At 53.9% G+C, this 17,760-nt stretch overlaps 4 protein-coding genes and 1 pseudogene across 4 annotated transcripts, besides 9 other annotated features; all 5 read left to right on the plus strand.

Annotated features, from left to right (window-relative positions):
* Nucleotides 1-11,492: part of a sequence feature (areas not merged during assembly with more than two copies in the genome that could not be assigned to a particular haplotype) that runs on past the window's edge.
* Nucleotides 417-1,142, plus strand: Tc00.1047053504239.270 (uncharacterized protein; the record flags this gene model as incomplete). Its single annotated transcript, XM_814925.1, has 1 exon — nt 417-1,142. The coding sequence occupies one exon, from the start codon at nt 417-419 to the stop codon at nt 1,140-1,142; it is 726 nt and encodes a 241-aa protein (XP_820018.1).
* Tc00.1047053504239.280 (90 kDa surface protein, putative) lies at nt 2,027-3,190 on the plus strand (the record flags this gene model as incomplete). The annotated part of the gene is made up of 1 exon (XM_814926.1): nt 2,027-3,190. One exon carries the CDS (start codon nt 2,027-2,029, stop codon nt 3,188-3,190), a length of 1,164 nt encoding a protein of 387 aa, XP_820019.1.
* Nucleotides 3,464-3,552: a sequence feature (T-rich).
* Nucleotides 3,721-4,584, plus strand: Tc00.1047053504239.290 (mucin-associated surface protein (MASP), putative; the record flags this gene model as incomplete). Its single annotated transcript, XM_814927.1, has 1 exon — nt 3,721-4,584. The coding sequence occupies one exon, from the start codon at nt 3,721-3,723 to the stop codon at nt 4,582-4,584; it is 864 nt and encodes a 287-aa protein (XP_820020.1).
* Nucleotides 3,940-3,988: a microsatellite.
* Nucleotides 5,619-9,750: a mobile genetic element.
* Nucleotides 9,971-11,310: a mobile genetic element.
* Nucleotides 11,292-11,323: a microsatellite.
* Nucleotides 11,493-12,329: a sequence feature (heterozygous, non-Esmeraldo-like haplotype).
* Nucleotides 12,330-17,760: part of a sequence feature (areas not merged during assembly with more than two copies in the genome that could not be assigned to a particular haplotype) that runs on past the window's edge.
* Nucleotides 13,150-14,856, plus strand: Tc00.1047053504239.330 (annotated as a pseudogene).
* Tc00.1047053504239.340 (mucin TcMUCII, putative) lies at nt 16,954-17,532 on the plus strand (the record flags this gene model as incomplete). Its single annotated transcript, XM_814928.1, has 1 exon — nt 16,954-17,532. The coding sequence occupies one exon, from the start codon at nt 16,954-16,956 to the stop codon at nt 17,530-17,532; it is 579 nt and encodes a 192-aa protein (XP_820021.1).
* Nucleotides 17,332-17,420: a microsatellite.

The raw sequence follows: 17,760 nt of genomic DNA on the forward strand, positions 1-17,760 counted from the left end.
TACTTCTGCCATGCACCTCTGCTGTACGTTTTTGTTTGTGCGTCCCTTCACATGCTCCGCTCCTGTTTTTGCTTCTTTGCTTCGTGTGTCTGCAGGCACACACACAACCACATGCACACACAAAATGCACATTTCATTCGATTTGGATGCTTCTTTTGCAGCGTGTGCTGGCGGTTGCGGGTGGCGCCTGTTCTCTTCTTCCGTGGCCATGAAGAGAAGGAAGGAGGAGGGAGTGCGCAGCCCGAGTCTCCTTTCCTGCGGATGCGGTGGTTTTGCCGGTGGATGTGTCGTATGCTCCGACTGATGGCAGCCTGAGCTATCGCGTGGGTGTGTGTGTGTGCGTGTGGAAGAAGTGTTCTGCTGCCAGTGCTGAGGCTCAGCATGAGAATTATACTTTCAGTGGCTTTGATGTGCGCATGCATGGCAGGAATGGTGAGCTGGGTGCTGTGTTTAATGTGGCCAATGCGGTGCACACATGTAGCAACTGTGCTGCCAGCTGTGCAAGGAAAGGGGAAGGGGCCACCGTTGCCTTCACGATGAATGTGACGACACATAAATACGCCGGCCCTCATGAATTGCGGTGGCGTCAATTTTCTCCCGATGGAACCATCCATCCGCCTGCACGGAGCAGCGATGCTGACCAGACGGGCATCCGTCAGTTGCCGCCACCCCGTGAAGGGAAGGATGACACAAAATCTGGTGGGACAACTGCGCCGCAAGTTAATGCTGAGCCGTCACGTCAACACGAGGATTGGCGACAGTCTGCGGCGGCTGACGCACCGAACACCGTCGATCCGAGTCCCGCATCCAACACGGCGACCAACACGTCCGAGAAAAAGCCTGAGTTTGCCAGCAATCCGAACGAAATGATGGTCCCGAATACGTCCAAGAAGAGGCCTTCCTTTGCCAACGGTCCGAGAATATTAGTGGCGTCGAATGCATCCGAGATCATTTCTGTCACCTATGGCGGTAGGGGACACGTTGCTGCGGATAACACGGACGAGGTGAGTGAGCACGACGCCACCGGACACAAATCTCTCTTTTTAGAGAATGGCGTTGCAGGCAGTGGATTTGTTGCTGAGGGTGATGCGTACGGATTGAGTCAACGCAATGCCTCTGGACACGATAACAAACCCCAATGACGAGAATTCACCGCGCAGTATTCCGGGAGCGGTGTGTGTCCCGACGACTGCTTTGCCCTGCTCAACGGCGCGAAATTGACACTGCGAGAGTTAACTGTTGACAGCACTGTGCGTGTGTGCGTGTATTGGGTGTTGCTGCTGCTTCTGGGATTGTGTGGATTTGTGGCGGACTTCTGAGCCGAAGAGTGTGGAATTGCGACTCCTCACGGAGAACATGTGCTGCGTTCCCTGCGGGTTTTCTTTTATTAGTCAGGTTTTACTGTTTGTTTTGTTGTTTTCCTGGAATAATACGTATCGTTGCTGTTCCCTTATTCAATGGTCGGTTGCTGCACACTGTCATGTGTGACTTATTTCCTCTACTTGTTTTTATTTTTTGTTGCCCACACGCGGTGCCGGCCTCATTGCTGTGCGTCCCACGGACTGCACGAAAGGAGGATTGGAGGAACAGGCCGGATGCCGCAATGAAGTGTGAAGGAATGTTGTGTGGGCTGGTGGAACAAGACGATCTTTTTTATTTGATTTCTTTTCTTGGTGAAGGCATTATGTACACAGACACATACGGTTGTCTTGTGCTGCTTGGCATAAGAAATAAGAGTGCTGCCCGATTGATGGTTTTAAAAGTTTTGGGAGTTCTGTTGGACTCCTATCATTTTTTTTTCCTTTTTTTGTTTCTTCTTTGACTTTTAAGTTTTGGTTTGCGGGTCGGTGTGGGAGTTCTGCAGTTGTGATGATTCCATCTGTCTTTTTTGGTGTGCGCTTCTTCTGGCTGCTGCCATTTATTACCATGCGGTGGCTGTGCGTGGTGTAGCTGCTGTCTCTCTCTAATTCCTTTCTCATGCTCCTGCAGATCGAATCCACGTTATTCAAAAACGAAAGTTTTGACGATGATGTGCCGTGTGTTTTGTGTCGTGTTGGTGCTGGCACTGCTGTGCTGCTGCTCGTGCGTGTTTGCCGCGAAGGAAGGGGAGCCGCAGGTAACGCAGGTGGATGCGGTGTGTGCGGGTAAGGACAAACTCGGGCGCTGGCAACTCCGTGGGAAGTCATTGTGGTATGACTGCACGACTGCAGCTGCTGGTTTTGGGCAGATGATTTGCGGCATGGGCGTCGGAAACTGTGAGCCCGAGGATGTTGAGAGGCGCACCAAAGGAGTTGCGAACGGTGGTGTCTTCACAATCAACGTCACATCGCCCACTCCAAGCGCGGTGAATAGTTGGTGGCAGCGTAACGTTGAGTCGAAGGCGGTCACCGTTGCACTTGTTCCGGCAAAACCTCCGGAAGGACCTCCGGGCTCTCCAGATGACAATGATTCTCGTGACACCTCCACACCAGATTCGGAACCTCCTGCTGACGCTGAGAGTGCGGCTGGTGCCCCTTCACTGGCTGGAGCTCCGGGTGGCGCTGGTGAAAGTGTTCCGGCCACACGTCCGGAAGCAGGCATTCCGGCGGCTCGACAAGAGGAGGCTTCTCGTGACACCTCCAAAACAAATTCAAAATCTCCTCCTGCTGTCGTTAAGAATTCCACGGATGTCCCCCCTTCTTCTCTACCTGCAACTCCAGGTGGCGCTGGTGCTAACTCTGCTGCTGGCGCTGCGGCCACGACGGATCCTTCTGCTGCGGCCTCGCAAGCGTCGGATTCTGCTCCCTCTGGTGAGCTTCAAGGCCATTCACATTCTACTTCTGCTGCTTCTGCTGCATCCGAATCCCCACCAGATCCAAAGCCCACAGAAGGCGGCGACCACTCCTCCCATGAACCTCCAGTGGAGCTGCAGGAAGAGACTGCTGCTGCGCCACCGAATCAGTTGTCCCAGACCGGCGAGGACGGGGGTGCAGCTGGAGGCGCCGAAGAGGACACCGCCGACACCACCACCGAGACTGCTTCCGGCGAAGGAAATAATATGGCGGCAAGCATGCCGGCTCCTCTTTCCTCTGCGCCCACAACGAACGCGCTGGAGAACAGTGTGGGAACTGACGCCTGCTTCCATGAAACCCGTCTGCATGCCCTGCCACTGCTTGTTCTGGCTGCACTCACCTACGGGACACTGGGCTGAAGAAGTGTATGCGGGCTATTAAAGCCAGCACTCAACCACGGGATGCTTTGAGCTTCTTTTGTTTTATTGCGTAATAAATAAGAGAAAATAATGATTGTGTGTTTTGCTTCATTTGCTTCAGCTGCGCTGCTTTGTGCTCCATGCTGTTGCTCCCTGTATCCGTCACTTGGCACGCATCCCAGACACACTCATATGCACGACACGCCCACAACTGTTTGCGTAGATGCATTTTTCTGTGGATGCTTGCATGCGTACTGGAGCCATTCGGTGAGGTTTTTGGTTTGTGTGTTTTCAATCTCTTTCTCATTGCTGTTTTTTTACTTTTGTTTTTTTTTCCTTGTTTTTGTGTTTTTCTTCTTGTTAAATTATTACAGAGCGTTGTGCGTTTTTTTACTTTTATTGGTTTAATGTTTCTCATGAAATGCGTGCTACTGGTGTTTTTTACTGTGCCGTGTCTCTTCTTTTTGCTCTCACTCTGTGTTGACGGGGAGTTAGTTTGTGCTGAAGGCTGCACGCAATTGACAGGAGTGATGGCGATGATGATGACTGGCCGTGTGCTGCTGGTGTGTGCCCTCTGCGTGCTGTGGTGCGGTGCCGGCGGTAGATCTGACGGGGAGGACACGGCAGGCTCTGGGATAGGTGGTGAATCTCCGCTGTCATCACAAGAACTTGAAACGCCTCCACAAGTCACGCAAGACTTAAGACGTGGAGCAGGAGGTCTTAAAGAAGAATTACCTCCCGCACCTTCAGAGGATGAAGTTGAAGAAGATGAAGATGAAGATAATGATGATGATGGTGCAGGGACAGATGAAGCAGAAAGAACTGAAAGGCAAGGTGATCAGGAAGTGGCAGTTACATCAGACCCAAATTCCGGGGAAAAGAATTTAATTGGAAGCAGGCGGAAAAATCACCAGCCAATTGTATCTGCAGGGGACATTTCTCATTCCGGCAGTCGGGAACCAAACGCCAATCCTACGCAAAAGGAAGTTGAAGAAAAAAAGGATGAGACTGACGAAAATACACCTGCAGTAGAGAACGCACTCACAACAGGTAACGGAGAGCACACACTGCCTGTGGGAATTGCGGGAGGAAATCCTCCACCACCTCCAGAAGACGATGTTGATTCCCGCGAACAGGATGGCGAAGACACTACGAGTGGCGGTAAAAAAAAAGTTCAGTCGCCTGAGACCGCAGCCGCACCACAAAGCCACCGAGACAAAGGCTCAGAAGGGAATGGGGAAGATACAAAAGCAACGACAGTAACCGCCAACACAACTGATACGACGAATACACAAAACAGTGACGGCAGCACCGCGGTCTCCCACACCACCTCCCCTCTTTTGCTTCTTCTTCTTGTTGCGTGTGCGGCTGCGGCTGCGGTGGTGCCCGCGTGAGAGTGAGGGAGAGAGAGCCGTGCACCGCCCGCACACACACTCGTCCTTCTCTCTCACTCTCTGTGTGTGTGTCCCCTTGCATGGACTCTCGCCCTCACCTCACCCCACGAAGCACACACATAATGTGCCCATTGTATATATGAATGCACACCCATGCATGCCCGTTGGTGCTCTCTTTTGCACGACACGCACCGCTGCCGTCCTGCCTGGCTGCATGGGCGGAGCACCGTAACTGTTTCTGTTTTGTTTTTATTGCATTGAGTGGGCGACCTCTCTCTCTCTCTCTCTCCCTATGTGTGTGTGTTTTGCTTTGCGGGAGCAATGAGAGTGTGTGCGCTGGTCGTCCCACGCTTTTTTTTTTGTTGTTTTGTTTTACTTGTTTTATGGTTGAGAGCACCCATTACACTCTTTTCGATTAGTGGCCTGCTTTGACTGCGGACGCCTAAATCGTTTTTTTGTTTTTTTCTTTTCTTTTTTGCTGAGAGAATGTGAGTTTTTCTTATCCGTGTCAAGCCATCAATTGATTGCTTTGAAATACGTTATGTGTCGGTTGATCCACGTTAACCCTACGGTCTGCAGTGCTGCTGGTGCTTCTGTTTGTGTTGTGTTGTGCTGGCGGGTGCTTTGCTGCCAGCCTGACGTATTCCTGCTCCTCTGACAAAGCGATGCGTGCGGACAGGGCGAAGTCGATCCCGGCTGTGGTGAGGGACGTGCCTTTTGGATATGAGGGTGCGTCGCAGACATGCACCGTCATTGGGAGGAATGGATGGGCGCCCGTCCGCATCAATGTGTCGACAAGGGACATGGATGGTACCAGGAAGTATTGCAGCTCAGAGCGGTATTGCGCAATGAATTCATTGGTGGCAATTGCGAGTGTGAAGGTGACGTTTTTCTATGCTGAGAAAAGGGAGGTATTTGTTTCGTTATACTTTGCTGCCACTGTTCGTTAATGGACTGCGGGCTGTCCGTGGCGATGTGGCCAGTTTTTCCGTCTTGAACGATGCTGTCGTGCGAGAGGGTGTGTTCCCAAATAGTCGGATGCTGAGTTGTCGAGGACGGCGGCATTCCCACAGCGTGTGCGGCAGGTCCTCCCGTGGATTGTCGGGGCTCAGCGGTTGGTGGGGTTGCAGTAGCGGAGGAGTGGCTGAAGGGCTACGGCTGTCATTGGAGCTTGCAGAGTTGCGTTGTCCGTTTTTTGCTCGTTGATACGCTTGACATTTTCGGTAGTGACCTGCGCGTGAGGCACTTGTTGGGAAGACCGTGGAGCTGTCGCAGAATCCACGTGTGAGGCCTTCTGCAACGATTGGAGTGCCAGGGTTAGTGCGTCGGGCGTGTGCCTTCATATTGTGGACGGACGAGAAGACGCTGCTGCAGCTTGGGCAGGGCGACGTTGATCCGCTGCTCGTCGTTCTACGAGGAGGTGCCGTGGACACGCCAGGTGGAGGTTCCGGAGGAGGTCCGGGCGGTCCTGCCTCTTCAGTGTGAGTGGGGCAGCACCACCGACGTAAAGGGTTGCTTGTGATGTGCAGGGCGCGTGCCGGTATTTCGAGGAGTGGGCAGGAGTCGCATCGCACCCGCGCACAAAGTCCTGATTCGATGCCCGATGTCTGCCTGGACACTAGGAACGATCTTTTGTTGCACCGACGAGCGCCTGGCGTGCGGTGTGTGCGCCTTCCTTTCCTCCTGGACTTGCTTACAATACAACCTCTTGACGGCGGTAAGGAATTCCACGTGCCAGATTAGGATGCCTCATTGCTGGAGGGATCGTGCAATCGTGCCTTCTTTGTCAGCGGCCTCATTGCGTGGGATACCGCAGTGCGATGGGGAAAATATAAGGTCTGCAGGGTGACTTCGCTTTATCAAGGAGAACAGCATAATTCAAATTTCTTCAGCGACGCATTCTTGCACGGTCAGTGGGGCAACGCGGAGTGCCTCAATTGCCGAAAGGGAGTCCGTTGCCACCGGGGTTTGTGTGGACGATTGGGATGTTTCCAGACGAGGAATTATGAGATGTCTAAAGCCGTTTTCAATGGCAAGTCACTCAGCTCTCTATGAGCATGCGAGTCTGCCAGCTGCTGCACGATGGTCCTCCACAGGGAGATCATTTCTCTTTGTGGTGTCGTATAATGGTGCAGCGGATCCAGATGCGACTTCGGCGAGGGGTGAAGAACCGTCTGTCCATAATTCAAAATCATAATCCCCTAGAGAGGAGTAAAGGGATTTAAAAGCCGTGCGCTTGACACCTTCAGAGGCATCGTTGGCAAAGAGTGGCTGATAAAATTCCACTTTATTGCAACTCACAGTGTCCCAGGGAATAATTCGATGTTGTGTAATAGGAGGAGCGTGATTGTGGTTGTGTGGTATCCCAATAGTGCCACATACGCGTTCTAATCCATTAATAACGAAATCTCTCGGAAGCGGGATTGATGTCGCCGCTTTCCTATGCATGGACAACGGCATAAGTTCCGAGCATATAAGGGAGCGCAAATCCTCGTGATTATGGAAACGTGCATGGCGTTCGTGTTGATTGGTTTCACGGAGCCAGAGTATCTTCCGGAGCCGAAGGAGATTAGCTTCCAAGTATACCGATTTATCCTCCGTTGGTGCGCTAATGCCAAGGGATGTTGTACAACTGTCGCAGTACAGTACTTCCGTATTATGGAGGCAGGTGTGGGCGAGGCACGGGAGAATTGACTCGCCATAATATAGTGACACACCATGACCGTATCCAATCAAAAAGGATTGCATGGTGTGATGGGACGCACCAGTCTGTGCGACCAGGCGTAATTGGTAACGGCGTGGCATGGTCCGCTTTGAAGCGGTGGAAGCGTGCGTAATCAAAATTAAGAAGTTGTTCAACCGTGGTGTCCAGTAACCGCACCGAGTGTGACTGAATACGTAGGTTCCCATTGCCAGGAAGGAGATCGACCATTTCCTCTTCAGACCGTGTGTGAAGAGATGTGGAATAGAGCGGCTTCACTCTTATCAACGTTGATTTTTAGGCTGTGCTCGGCAGCCCATGTCGTTATAGGTGACAGGGCAGGTTGCGTTGCCGCAGCACATGCATGGATGTCCGCACCTGAGGCAACAAGTGCGAGTGCGTCAGCGTACATGAGAGCGGAGGCGGAATAGATGTTGTGCAGGCGGCGCAGCAGATCATCCACACAGTGGAGGAAGAGTTGGGGTCCCGGGACGCTGCCTTGTGGTGCTCCAGCTGAGGCGAGTTGTTTCCGGGAGTGCTGTTCGCGAGTGCATACCCTAACACGGCGGCCCCGCAGGTAATTATGCAGCCAGCGTTTCGTTCGGGGTCCAAGGCGCGGGAGTCTGTCAGGCATGCCGAATAATTTCCCATGGTCAACGGTGTCGAAAGCAGTCGAAAAATCAATCAAGGTCAGAAGCGAGCGATGGTGACGAGGGTGGCATGTGGGAGCGCCGCCTCCAGGGCGCTCATACTCCAAAATGCCAAACTCACTCAATCCACGGTTAATTTTACCAATAACAAGTGTCACCACGTCCGATGTTGAACGCGAGGGTGTAAATCCGAATTCACGTTGGTGTTGCGGCAATAACGCTGACAGACGGCGATGAATCATTCTTTCGGTTAATTTTAGTAAAACAGAGAGTGATTTGATAGGTCTCTAACTCTCTGGGCGGCATGGCCCTTCCCAGGTTTGGAATGGGAATAGTTTCCACCGTATTCCAGGAGCCAGGCAGGCTGCCATTTGCGAAGGAGTTGTGGATCATTGTTCTAAGAGTGCCACGCGCAACGGGCCCGAGACGGTGCAGGAATTCATTCAACATGTTGTCGTGGCCAGGGGCTGAGCCGAGCGAAGAGTCGCGGATGGCCACGTCAAGCTCATACGGCGTGAGAGGTCGATCCATTTCCCAGTCACCAGGGAGCAAGGGAGTGCGGCGAGCAGCAGCAGCAGTATAGGGTAATGTGGCACGTTAAACCCGCACAAAATGATGGGCGAGCAGATTTGCCTGTTGCCGAGGCAGAGCACAGACGCGGTCCGAGGATCAGTGCGGAGCACCACCGATTGCAGGGGATGAGGGTGCGGCGCCGCCACACCGCGAAGATATCGCCAGCTTGGGCTGGATGAGGCCTCAAGTTTTTCGCGCGGGCGTCCAGAAGCATAACGAAGCCACGGCGTAAGGCATGATTTTATTCCTCCACTTTTTGGATGAATTCGTCTCGAAGCAGGCTGTCTCCGGGTGAGGCGATGTGTGTGCTGCTTCTGCGGCGGACTCGGCTTGTTCCATTTTGTTTGTCCAGATTGTTTTGGGGTGTCACGGCTGCCGCGCGGGATATGGCGCTCAGCTGCTCGCAAGATACCACTGCGAATGTCCAACCATGCGGACGCGGCGGCAGGGAGTGTTTTACACAACGAAATGAAAGCAGGCCAATCCGCCTTACGCAGGGCAAAAGTGGCTTTCTCCCGCCGAGGCAGTGTGTTGGCTAGTCGCGGAATGCCATCATCCAACCCACCGAGTAAGATATTAAGCAGTGGTCGGAATCCATGTAGGGGGTGGATTGCCAGTGGGTGACACGCAGCACGCGATACGCAGCTACGTCAGGGGACGAGACATTACGATTTGTGCTCCGTGTTGCCTGCACCGGGTCATTTGCTAGCCCAAAATCATGTCAATTAGATTAGAGGACAAATCCTCTCCTCCAGTCGTTGAAGGTAGGTGTCTGTCCCAGAGTTCACGATGTAAATTCAGTTCACCCGCGATAATCGCTGCGGGGCCTGAGCGACGAATGGCAATAATAAACGAAGAGCTTTGAACGGTTGCTGTGGGAGGGTTGTAGAGATTCACCACGCAGATGCTGGGACAGCCCTGTGAAAATGCACGGACAGCAATGGTCTCCAGGAGGTCTGTGCCAGGGAGCGTCGGGCGCTCGCACGGCAGAGAGTGGCGCACCAGAGTGGCAACGCCACCACCGCGCCCAGTGCGGGCCTGAAGAAAGCCATTATGGCCATATAGTTTTGCCGCTGTGGCACTTCGAGTATTTGTTTCCTGGAGAAGAACGATGACAGGTGGATGCTGCTCCAGTCGCGCAGCAGATGCAATCTTTTTTACGGACGAGAGGCCTGCAATGTTACGCTGCCAAATAGTGATGAAGCCATCCTCCTCGGTGCCAGGGTTCTTGTGGACGTCACCGCAACGGGTGATATCAACGGGGTGACCGCAGCGAAACGGTCGTGCAGTTTTGTCCGACACTCTGCAGGCAGACCGCCTCACCTCCCCGCACCGGGCATGGCGTGGAACCTTCTCGAGGGCTGGAGTCGTCTTGGTCTCCGTCGTGCTCGCCGCAACGCAGCGCAGCGGAGTTCCTATATGCAACCAGAGCTCCAACACCGCGACACAGTGCGACTTCATCGCTGGGGAAATTGGATACTCGCAACGGATGGCGGTGTCGATGTTCCCAAGTCAGCCGGGGTTGGAATATTGCTCTCATCCTTGCATTCCTCGGAGATAATAGAAAAGGCCAGTATAAACTGCGGCACACGCCCATGCAGCTACAGGACGGAATCCCGCGCACTGCTTCTAGCCCTGGAGAGGCTGATTATCCCTCGCATCCAACACAGGCATAAAACCCTGCTTGTGGTTACAGACAGCCAGTCTCTTCTTGCGGCTTTAAATAAGGGCCCGCTCAGTCAGACAGACTGGACGGAGGATCAGATCTGGCAGCGTCTCTTGACACTGACGTGTGCTGGCTGGTCTGTGCACCTGCAGTTTTGTTACGGACATTGTGGAATACATGCTAACGAGCTTGCAGATCAGTATGCGACGCAGACTATGGAGACTGGACAATACACGGAGCAAGCAATTGCACCTTTATGGCATACGGATCTGCTGACATGTTTTACTACCCAGCTCACCAACAAGTGGCGTAGTACGATTCGTCAAGACACTCATCGCTACTTGCTTTGCGGCACAAGGCCATCAGATCTCAGCGGCAAGGACCTGATCACTCAGGAAGTTCTTCACCGTCAAGAACTGGTTCACCTCGCTAGGGCAAGGTGCGGCGAATCTGAGCTCTGGGGTCGACTATACTGGGCTGTGAGAGATTGCACGAACCAATGCCGTTTCTGCAACATCTCACCAGAACAGTCTGCATATATGCGCTCCAACAACGATCCAACTGCACCGGGGACGGATGCTTTTCCCCGTCGGCAAGGGACGAAGACGTCTCTCCAGTAAGGAGACGGACCATCACACGTCGTCGGAAGGAGAAATGTCCGTACTGTGATTCTACATTGACGGGATTCTCGAATCTCGTCAGTCACTGTCGGTCATTTCATCCGGAACATCCTCCACCGCTTCCTGAGCTCAAATGCGATTTCTGTGATATGGTTTTCCCCACACGGAGAAGCACCGCACAGCACAGAAATCGCTGCGCACACAACCCAGACGCCACTCGACATCTAAACAGAAGTGCCAGGAGGCGATCTCTGCTGCCGCAGGATCAGCCAGCTTCCACAAGCACGCCAATGGCCCGCAGGAAACCTTGCACCATCTGCTTCTAGAATGTCCAGGCACCTTGGCTGTGCGCCAACGGCTGGGCATTGAACAGGACCTCCGCACCGAAAAGTTCTCTCAATGGCAGTTGCTTCATAGCAGGAAACTTTTGTCGCTGCTCGACCACCTCTTCGGCACTCAGATGGCATTGTATAGCTAGACGCGCTGGTAAGAGTAGGAAAAAAAAAAAAAAAAAAACAGAAAGAGAAAACACACGACAATTACAAGAGAAAGGTCAAGGACAACAGCTCACGCAACCGCAACATCAAAGTGTACAAAGTGGAAATGCACATCAACATGAAGTACAAGGCAGAGCACGACAACAAGAACATAACCCTGCACAGGAACAGCAAATAAAACAACACCAAGAGAAGCAATCGCAACTCCTAACACAAGACGGAGATCAGGAAAGCAATGCAAAAGGACACGAACGAAAAGTACAAGAAGAGCAACAACGACAGCCGCAACAGCCAGAAAATTCCTTAAACAAAGACGAGGAGTTCAGGAACAAAAAAAACCTTACAGATACAAAAGAAACCGCAAATAAACACGACGGCGACAGTGACAGCAACACCGCGGCCTCCCACACCACACGCCCTCTTTTGCTTCTTCTTTTTGTTGCGTGTGCGGCTGCTGCTGCGGTGGTGGCCGCGTGAGAGTGAGGGAGAGAGAGCCGTGCACCGCCCGCACACACACTCGTCTTTCACTCACTCTCTGTGTGTGTGTGTCCCCTTGCATGGACTCTCGCCCTCACCTCACCCCACGAAGCACACACATAATGTGCCCATTGTATATATGCATGCACACCCATGCAGGCCCGTTGGTGCTCTCTTTTGCACGACACGCACCGCTGCCGTCCTGCCTGGCTGCATGGGCGGAGCACCGTAACTGTTTCTGTTTTGTTTTTATTGCATTGAGTGGGCGACCTCTCTCTCTCCCTGTGTGTGTGTTTTGCTTTACGGGGGCAATGAGAGTGTGTGCGCTGGTCGTCCCACGCTTCGGCTTTTCTTTTTTGTTTTACTTGTGTTTTGTGGTTGAGCACACCCATTCCGCGTGCTGTGTGTGTTTTTGTGTGATGATATGAGTAATTTGCGTGTGTTCTATCTGCCTCTCTCTGCCGTTGCTTTCTTCTGACTCTCTTGTGCCGCACAGCTGCTCTGCGTGTATGGGCGCTGACAAACACACAAGCACATGCACACACACGCCATGTCGCACACACGTGGGCTGCCCCTGCACTGCTAGAGGAGCTCTCAGCGCGCTTTGGAATGTCGCAGCGGGCACCATTGGACTCGGTGCGTTGGCACCTGTGGCTGCCGTTGTCGACGCTCCGATCCGCTCTGTTGGAAGTGCCGGCGGGGTTGTGGGATGGCGGGAGAGCAGCGGCGGACACGGTGACCTCTACGCAGTGAGCTCACAGTAACTTCGTTGGCCAGTGGCAGTGCGGATGGAACGGTCATAATGATCGCACCGCCGGCATGCTTGTTGTCGAGTTCCCCGAAAGGAGAGTAGTGAAAGAAGGTCCGTCCGCATGACTCTTTGCATCTCCGCCTCAGGGCTGCGCCTCACAATTGGGGTTGCCGTGCGGTTATGCAACAGGATATGATCTGCTGGGAGAGCGCGCTGTGCTATGCTCCCGCACCTGTGACTGGTGCTGTGCCGTTGGCGGATGTTGAGTGGCCGATCATACAAATATTGCGACACCACGAGGAGAGCAGACCAAACACTCCGCGTGGAGGGAGCGTTGCGGCTGGTGAGGACTCTGTGCGACGGTGATGGACGTTCTCTCGACGGCGGATTGACGGTTCGTCTATTTGTTGGAGTCGGTGCGCATGCTGTGTGTATGGCCGCCTCTGTGTTCTCCTGTTACTCCGCTGCGTGGGCCGCATTCTGACGCAATACTGGCCTAAAGCCATTTTGTTTTTCTTACTCTTCTTTTTCCTTTGTTTCTCTCCTCCCGCATCCAGTCTGCACTACTGCTGCTGCTACTCACACGAAACCAAGAAATGCAATTTACTCAAGTCATGCGCCAGCCACGCCGCGCCACACCGCTTTTCCCACTCGCGGTGTTGCTGCTGATGTGCTGCGCCAGTGGGTGTGTTGCTGACGCACCCGCCACACAGTACCGCTGTGGGTTTGACGTGCTGAAGAGGAGGAACGGCCCCGCTGTCGACTGCGGTGGTGCATGAGGTGCCGCGCAAGGGACAGGGCGCCATGCAGGCGTACACCGTCGCCACACAGGATGACGACAGTGGCTGGGAGCCGATCCGCATGGCGGTGTCCACGGAGGATCTGGAGAGAGGCACGAACAAAAGGAAGAAGTACTGCGAGGAGGGAGAGGATGAGTGCTACAACGCATTGGGGCACAGGGTGTCATGCAAAGCAGAGCATTTCCTGACGGAGGCAAAGACACAATTGTACACTTGAAGGATTCTTCCCGGTGCCGTCAAACTGCACACTGAGCGACTAATTGTGAAACCCACTGGTGGGACGATAACTCTACCGAGGGCTAAGAATGGACCGTGCAGCCACTTTACGGTTCCTACCAGGCACAAGAGTGACTGCGTGCCGAATGCAGATTTTATCATCTACGCTGCTGCTAGGCCATCAGGCACGAATAGCAGGGCTGTGTGGACGGCCGCGTGCAACACATTGACAGATCTTCGCCCCTACATTGGCGCCATGAACTTTGATCCGAAGTACTTGACTGACACGGCGTGGAGCGTTCGCGTTGCCGCACACGAAATTGCGCATGCACTTGGGTTCAGCCAGGAGAGCATGAGAGAAAAGAGTCTGGTGAAGAAGCGAGAGAGAAGTGTGCGTGGGACGCACCGCAGGATGGTGGCAGGGAAGCACGTTCAGGAGAAGACGAAAGCGCACTTTGGTTGTAAGTCTCTCGAGGGCATGGTGCTGGAGGACGAAGATGGCCCTCGAGAAAAAGAAATCCCTCACTGGAAGGGACGCCACGCGCGGGACGAGCTGATGGCCCCTGCAGTCGGTGCCGGCTACTACACGGCTCTGACGATGGCGGTTTTTGCGGATATGGGATACTACCGCGTGAATTGGAGCATGGCGGAGCCGATGAGCTGGGGCCACCGCAGTGGCTGCGACTTCCTGGAGAAGAAGTGCAATACAACCGATAATCTTGCCGCCAAGTATCCTCACATGTTTTGCGATGCTAAAGACACAGAGACGCTTCGCTGCACCTCCGACCGCCGTCACGTTGGGACGTGCACCGCAAGCATCGTTGAGGAAAAGGAGAGTCTGGTGGATAAGGACGTTTGCCCTGTCGTTTCTTTGGAATTTCACGAAATATCGTCTGGGATAACGTACAGGACGTGCTCGGACTAAAATGTGGATTATCTCCGTGGGTCGCTGACTGGCGGTGGCTCGTGGTGCCTGGACGCGGAATTACTGGAGACGAAGGACGGTAATGGACATAAAAGCGTCAAGGGAGTGTGCGCGCAGGTGTCGTGTGAGGATGGCACAGTGAGGGTGAGGCACCTCGGCAGCAGTGGGTTTCAGCCTTGCCCTGAGGACACTGACATCCCAGTGACGTTGAAAGATTTTCAGGAAGATGGGAGGATCAAGTGCCCCACATACGGCGAGGTGTGCACCATTGCCGCGAACGGCAGCAGTCTTGTCATTCCGAGTGCGTCGGTGGGTGGACAGGGTGACGAGCAAGAGGAGGAAGCAGAAGAGTCGGCGGTTGCTTCAGGGTTGCCTTCTCCGGAGGATACTCGTCCACAGTTGTCTCCTGTGGCGTCTGGTGCCTCCATTGAAAAGGAGCCTCCCGGTGCTTCGGCTGCGGGTGTCGCTGGTGGCGGCCTTCATGCCGGTCCGAGGGGTGATCCGGGGGTGCGGACCGAAAGTGAGGACAACACTCAGCGGCGAGGGAGGAGACCTGGCAGTGGAAGAGAGGGAGCCAACAGAGCCTCTGGCCCCGACGCTTTTTTTTTGCGCCATCACCCGGCGAGGACGTTGCACGAGCGGAGGGCGACCCGCGGGCGGATTGCCCAGCGGTGATTCCCAGTGCCTCCGCGCCTGCCACTCCGATTCCGTCCGTCAACAGCGACGATTTTCAGGCGATACCCGATGCGTTGGTACAGCAGGCCGACAGTGATGGCGGTGTGGCTGCTGCTACTGCTGGCCTCATTCCCTTTGTGCTTCTTGTTGTGGTCGCTGCGGCGGTAGTGGTGGTGCCTCTTTGAGCAGCCGCGGCGGCTGGGCGCAATCAAACTGCGGCAGGGCGACAGTATTTACTTGGCACATTGGCCCCGCACTCAAGATGTGCAAAACCGTAGCAATAACACTATAGTACACTCACTGCATTCCCCATGTCCTTCTTTGCTTGCGGGGGATGGGCAAAATGATCGGTCTTTTATTGCCTTGTTTGTTATTCTGGGAAAAGGTGTTTTTGTTTTTTTATTTAGAGGCTCTAACTTCCGTGAAGACTATATGTGAACGAAGTAACATGGAGAGAAAAGACATTTTCCAGCACCACATGTATACACGCGTTTTTTGATGCGATTGGGACGAGGGGAAACCACCGTACTCTAATCATGAGTAAAAAGTAAAGGAAATGTGCTCCAATGGATGCGGGGTCGTGCCAGTAGCTGTTTCTCTGAAGGACAGGGACGACTGCCTCTGCCTCCGTAATTGGTGCATGCGGCTTTATCTTTTACACTTTTGCTTGGTTTTGTGGATTTGCTTTTTTTGTGCGTCATTGCGAGAATGTGGACCTCGAATAATTTCTGTGCTTCGGCTTTCAATCTGCATGCGCCTTTTTTATTTTTCTGCCTTCCCGGCTTTTTGCATCCGTTTTTGATTGACTGTGTGTATTTCTCGGGTGCTCTGCTGCACTGTGGGTAGTGTGTCTTACTTCCTTCTGTCCCTGCTGTTCTGATTGTGAAAACACGCCGTGGGTCAGGGTGCATGGCTCCGTGGTTGCGGCACTACTTGTTGTAGTTGCGTTGGGACAGCCCCGACAAGACTGCCAACGTGTGGCTCTTGGGTGTCTTGCTGAGCTCTTTTCCGTCTCCTGCGCGATGGGCTCCCGTCGTCGGCGCACCCTTTCGTGCAGTGGCGTCAGCGCAACAAGGTGGCAGTTTTGTTGTTGTTGCTGCTTCAGCTGTTTTGTGTTTCCTTCTGGTATTGTGAGGAGCAGGTGCCGGATGTGGCGGCAATGAGCCGAAGAGAAGGAAGGAGGAGGATGGTGCGTGCGTGCGGGAGGGCCCTGCGGTGTTGCAGCGGTGCGCACTGTTTGCGGGCTTGATGCGCCCCTTTGGTGCATGGCGTGTCTTGGCGTGTCCCTCTTGCCGTGTGTGGTGCCAGCCGGCTCTTCACGATTGTGGCAATGGCGTGTTGACAGCTGTGTTTGGGTTGGCGTTGGATGTTCCACCCTCTGGGGCTACGAGGACGGATGCGTCACAATGAGCGACAACAATCGCGCACGACGCCTGGTCTGCAGGCAAGTGACGCACCGACTGCCGACGCGGCGCGGCCCTCTTGCCTTTTTTCGTCCCTCTGGTAGCCTACAGTCTGATGTCTAGCCGTAGTGGTCTCCTCTTTTCTCACTCCTTTTGTGTGTGACCGCATAAACTGACCACAACAATTGTACAACACAAGTATTACAGAGTGCAGGTTTGTGTGTGTGTGCCTGCTGCCGTGGATTGGAGTGTGTGTTGTGCGTGGTGTGCGGCGTACGGTGCATGCCTGGCTGCTGCCCTCTCCTCATATGGTGTGCCCTCTGTGTGTGTCTGCCGCACCTCTCGTCTCCCCTGTTGCTCTCCATGTCCCTCACTGTGCAGATCAGCTCCACACCACTGAACGACCACACTCACGATGATGACGTGCCGTCTGCTCTGCACCCTGTTGGTGCTCGCCCTGTGCTGCTGCCCTTCCGTGTGCGTGGCAGTAAGTGAAATTAATGATGACCCCAGTGCGGTCCCCGCTGTGCCAAAGGTACCAGGGGTACAGGAACCAGTTGAGAAGGGAGTGGAACAAAGCGAAAGAGTAGAGAAGCCAGTTATTGCGGCCGGTATGGAAAACACACAAGGTATGGTATCCGGTGGGTCGTCCAACAGTCAAGGTGCTTCAGGTGTGTCCGGTCAGTCCACGTTACAAACTCCTGGCGTTCCGCTACGGCCACCTACTGTACCAACCGTTGCGTCAGGGGAACAAAGTGGGCTGATTGTACCCGAAAAAAAAGAAGAGAAGAATACGACTGCATCAACGACCACGACGACCACAACCACAAAGGCACCAACCACCACGACGAAAACTACAGAGGCGCCAACCACGACGACCACCCGCACACCGTCTCTTCTCCGCGAAAGCGACGGCAGCCTCAGCAGCTCTGCGTGGGTGTGTGCCCCGCTGCTGCTCGCCGCATCCGCGCTGGCGCACACCACTGTGGGCTGAAGAGGTGTATGCGGGCTGTGCGTGCCAGCACTCAACCGCGGGGATTTGTGTGCGTCTACTGTTGTCCGATGTAAATAAATAAGAGAAAATAATTATTGTGTTTTGCTTCACTTGCTTCCGTTGCCCTGCTGTGTGCTCCGTGTTGCTGCTCCCTGTATCCGTCACGTTGAACGCATCCCAGACACACTCATACGCACGACACGCATACAAATTTTTACGTGGACGCAT

Source organism: Trypanosoma cruzi, genomic scaffold, assembly GCF_000209065.1.
Source record: "Trypanosoma cruzi strain CL Brener 1047053516725 genomic scaffold, whole genome shotgun sequence".
In the NCBI taxonomy this organism is placed as follows: domain Eukaryota; phylum Euglenozoa; class Kinetoplastea; order Trypanosomatida; family Trypanosomatidae; genus Trypanosoma; species Trypanosoma cruzi.